The following is a 4,986-nucleotide window of genomic DNA, read 5'->3' on the forward strand; positions in this document are numbered from 1 at the left end:
AAGGTTTCAATATCTTTTGATTCAAACATGTTTGAGAAAGAAATAGGTGCAACAAAATAATAGTAGGTTCAAGGAGTATTTTATATTCAACTTACAAAAATCTGAAATGTCACGTTAGAGAATAGAGAAAATGACACTATATAGCCGCTGTAAAAATAATAGCCGAAAAATATATAAAATTTTTATTTTTTTGTATATATATACATTTTGTATGTTATTTACAAATATTATACAAATTTTATATACTTTTCCGGCTACCATATGGAAATAATTTTTGGCATGGGCTAAAAATGATAATATCCCTTTAGAATATAATAGCATGTATTACATTCAATTCAGTGTCCGTCCATCTTATTGTTCCGATGGTCTATCGGAAACATCCTCTCTATTCCTCCAGAGTAGAGGTAAGGTCTACTTACACACTACCCTCCTCAAACCTCACTTTAGAATTTCACTGGATTGTTATTGTTGTTGTTGTCAAGGTCCGTCCATGTAATTTACTTGGCAAGATAACAAGCCAAACCATTTAAATTTTTTGTTGTTGATAAAACTAACTTTTCATTTCATAAAAAAACTATCATTACAAAATCAGGCTAATGTTGACCATCAACCTCCTAATCACTATTACAATAGCAAGTTAATTACACTATCAATCAAATAACATCTACTATAAGGGTACTTGTTCAATCTTTACAAAGTTTGTTGCCATTTGATTTTTGATCTCCCTTGTATGTGCATGAGTAGAGCAATCTCTTTACATATCTCATCCACCACATATCTACCTTTGTTGAATCTAAGGGAATTCCTTTCACGCCAAATATAGTATACTACCATCGCTTCAGCTATGCCATTTTTCCTTTTTGCGATCTACTGATCCACTCTATTTTATCTTGCCAGCATCCAATCATCCTTGTAATTCCTAGCCACCTTAGTATTCTTTCCCAAACTATGCTTGTATTTGTACAGTCAAAGAAAAGGTGGTTTAATGTTTCCACACTTCTAGCGCAGAAAACACAATCCTGTGACACTTGGATTCAAAACTTGAGTAGTCTGTCTACAATGGCTAACCTTTAATGAATTGCCAACCATAAGTGAAATTTGAACCTTGGGTGAACCTGTGTATGCAAGTGTAGGCTCTTCCAGCTAACCTTTGGATACTAAGGTAGCATCTGAATGTATACTTTTTGAATTTGGAATCTGCCTTGCTTCACCATGTCGGCCAGTGATGTATTAAGATTGGTCTACATTGAGTTCACCTGCATCAAGTCTCTCTTTGCTTCTATTATCTTCCTGACCACCCAAGCTGCTGCCTTAGGTGTGTCCATTGTATCAATGTCCTTGTTTTTATGTTGTAACTATGAGTCCATTTGATCCATAAGGCATCCTTCTTCATTGTCAATGCCCATAATTACTTCAGAATTGCTGCTTTATTCCATAGCCTCATATTGAAGATGTTTAATCCCCCTGCTGCTTTAGGCTGACAGATTTTATCCCAAGCTATTAGTACTTTCCTGTAAATGGAATTTGATCTAGTCCAAAGGAAAGTTCTGCATATGGTCTCAATTATCTTCATAATCTTCTGAGACAGTAGGAATATTTGAGCCCAATAAATCTGTATGCCAAATAGTACAGACTTAATGAGTTGCACCCTTCCAAAACAAGATAGCATCCTAGCTGTCCAACAATTCACCTTTTCAATAATCTTTTCCACCAGGGAAGGCATTGGTGGATGTTTAGTTTTTTTTTGTAGATTAAGGAACTCCTAGGTACTTAAAAGGAATAGATCCCTCTGAGTATCCTGTGAAATTGAGCAATAGGTCTTTAATATGCTGTTGAACACCAGCAATATACATAGAACTCTTATCTGTATTTGCTTGAAGGCCAGATGCTGTAGAAAATCTGTTAAAGGTGTCCTGCAGTTTGGTAACTGAAGTTATGTCTGCCCTGCAAAACATTAAAAGGTCATCAACAAAATAAATATGAGTAAACTCAGTTTTTTACATCTTGGGTGGTATTTGAACTCCTTTGAGATTGATAGTTGGCTCATCTCCCTTAGTAAATATTCCATTGCAATGACAAATAGATAGGGAGACATAGGGTCCCCTTGTCTAATCTTTTTCTTAGCCTGGAAAGGTTTGGTGAGGCCTCCATTGAGTACCAAAGAGTATGATACTGTTGACACATATTCCATTACCCAGTGGATGAATTTCTATGGGAAACCAAGGTCAGTAAGAATACACCTAAGAAATTGCTAATCCAATGAGTCATAGGACTTTTTAATGTCAACCTTAAGCACCCATCTAGGAGATAAACCTTTCCTATTATGGCCTTTGAATAGTTCATGGCTAAATAAAATGCTGTCAATGATACTCCTTCCTTCAATGAAATCGGATTGAGACTTCCCAATGATCACCTCTATTACTTTCTTTATTCTTCTAGTCAGGATCTTGGCAACAATCTTTTACAGTGTAGTGCAGCCAGCAATAGGCCTATAGTCCTTCACTTTTATTGGAGCTGGGACTTTAGGAATCAGTGTAATGGTTGTATAGTTCCATGCTGACATCATTCTACCCGTGTGAAAGAAGTATGATACAACCTCATAAATGTCCTGCTTCACTGTTCCCATTTCTTGGTAAAAAACTCTATAGAATATTCATCAATTCTAGGGGCTTTATCCATAGGCATATCCATGACAGCTTCATCAATCTCCTCATGAGTTACTTTCCTTATTAGTTCCTGTTGATGCTGCATTGTAAGACAGTTCCCTGCAAATTCTGGTATTTGGACATGGCATTAACCCATAAGGATTCCCTATTAGCTGAGTGAAGAAACTGGTAAACACTTTTTCCATAGCTTTTAGATCAGTGATCTTCATTCCCATGTCATTATATACATTTGTAATGGTATTCTAACTAGGCCTAATTTTCATCTGTGCAAAGAAGTACTTAGAATTAGAATCACCATAATCTATCCATGTTGCTATAGATTTCTGCCTCAATATCCTTTCTTCTATAGTACTATATTTATCCAACTCATTCATAATCTGCTTCTCCTGTTCTATCAACATCTGATTGAAAGGATCTAGAACCATATTAGCTTGATCACATGCCAACCTCTGCCTTATTTGAGTCAGTCTTTGGTCATAACTTGCCTTCTCTTTTTTCAGTTCTTTAGCCTCATATTTTAGTCTTTGTAGCTTCAGCCATATAGTAGTTATAGATCCTGCTCATCTTGCTGTTGCCATACTCTTTCCACAATAGGACTAAAATCCTTATGCTCCATTGTTACAATATATAATTTGAAAGGCTTGGGAGGGATAGTTCTTCTTTTCCATAATTGAACAATGATTGGAGAGTGATTAGAAACTCCAGGTTCTAGAAAGTCAACTTCCAGATGCCCATAACTTTTAGTCCAGCTGAAATTGCCAAAAGCCCAATCAATTTTACTATATACTCTATCATTTGCATTCTGCTTATTACACCGTGTATAGAAACATCCTTTTGTCTTTAATGGGGTTAGCTGCATATTATCAATACATTGCTTGAAATATTGTACCTCGCTTGTTATCACTGGTTGTCTTAACCTATCATCTCTGGTAAAGACATTGTTGAAATCTCCACTTATGAGCCAAGGTATTTGAATCTGACCCCCTGCCAACTGCAAGTCCTGCCATAGACTTACCCTTTCCTGCACCTTGTTCCTAGCATATACTACTGTCAACATAATTAGGGAATTGGTTACTGGATCTTCCACTGAACATTGAATGAATTGCTCATAGATATGGATTACTTTAACTATCAAGTTTTTCTTCCATAACAACCATATCTGTCACGCCCCGATCCTGAGGCGAGACCGGCACCTGGTGCCTCATCTATCCTCGCGTACCAACTTGCGACTAAGAAACTCTAATATGTATACTCTGGCCATGGGCCGCATAACAAGATAATGTGCAATACAAAATATAAAACGGCATAGAGACTAACGTTGACTAAATGTCAACATACAGTTGGGCCGACAAGGCCGTCATAATTACTACAACTGACAAGCCAACAAAATATACGTACAGGGCCTACAAGCCCAACATACTGCACTAACCGACATGATATGTCTACAAGCCTCTACTGATAGATGTACTGTGATCGGAATAGGGCCCCGACCTACCCATATCCTATCTACATATATACATAAGATGTACATAAAACTTCTAGACCTGGCAACTCCGAAGGACGGGGAGATTACCGATAAAGCTGAACTCGGGCAAACACCTACTGAGAAGGTCTACCTGTCTGTATGTCTAAACCTACACGCATGAAATTCAGCACCCCTAAAAAAAGGACTGTACGAAACAATTTACTAAGTATGTAAGGAAATATACTGAAAGCTGAAATTGAATTGATAATATAATAACTGAAAACAGCTGGGGGTCAAAGATAATCTGAAGATATGCTCACTTGCTGATACTGACTCTATTCTCTCACTATAGTAAGTAAATAGTTGTCTGGCCTTATAAGGCTCGGTATATATATATAATTGCTATGCCGTAGTAGGCTCGCTCGTAGGCGCTTGACCATACTAGGTTCTGTATCTCGACCAACTGGGCTCGCTCATAGGCACTCGGACGCAGTACGCTCGGTGTATAACTTACCATATGATCAGAGGTTGCCCAATAGGGGCCTGCCCATCGATTATAGCTCGATGGTAATAAAAATAATTTAATACTGTATATATAAACTCTCTGCTCTCTTGACTGGAAGAAGAAAATACATAATTAAATATGAAGTCCCAACAAGGAGAATATTATAACTTACAAAGCTAGGAAAATATACGCAAATAGGCGAGACTAGAAAAATATAAGTAAATTCCGGGATATGAATTTTTCTTTATGCCTCGTTATAAAACTTGTGTAATGACGAGGTCATGCAAAATGAAGGAAGAGCTTAGATTTAACATACCTGGAGTAAGGAAAAATCTGTATGATGTCTTTGA

The 4,986-nt window shown here is 37.0% G+C and overlaps 1 protein-coding gene across 1 annotated transcript; it reads right to left on the reverse strand.

The window, feature by feature from the left end:
* Window positions 1–2,908: 2,908 nt before the first annotated feature.
* On the reverse strand, window positions 2,909–3,723 carry LOC138884034 (uncharacterized). Its single transcript, XM_070164772.1, has 2 exons — window positions 3,247–3,723; window positions 2,909–3,196 (listed from the first exon to the last, which is right to left on the reverse strand). The coding sequence occupies exons 1-2, from the start codon at window positions 3,721–3,723 to the stop codon at window positions 2,909–2,911; spliced, it is 765 nt and encodes a 254-aa protein (XP_070020873.1).
* Window positions 3,724–4,986: the final 1,263 nt, after the last annotated feature.

Source organism: Nicotiana sylvestris, chromosome 12 (assembly GCF_000393655.2).
Source record: "Nicotiana sylvestris chromosome 12, ASM39365v2, whole genome shotgun sequence".
In the NCBI taxonomy this organism is placed as follows: Eukaryota; Viridiplantae; Streptophyta; class Magnoliopsida; order Solanales; family Solanaceae; genus Nicotiana; species Nicotiana sylvestris.

Excerpts from the sequence above, each read along its gene's own strand:
- LOC138884034 (XM_070164772.1), bottom strand. The coding sequence starts at position 3,723 with ATGTTGACAGTAGTATATGCTAGGAACAAGGTGCAGGAAAGGGTAAGT. Across the intron at positions 3,197-3,246 it reads TTAGTCCTATTGTGGAAAGA|CTACAAAGACTAAAATATGA; the intron begins GTATGGCAACAG and ends ATATGGCTGAAG.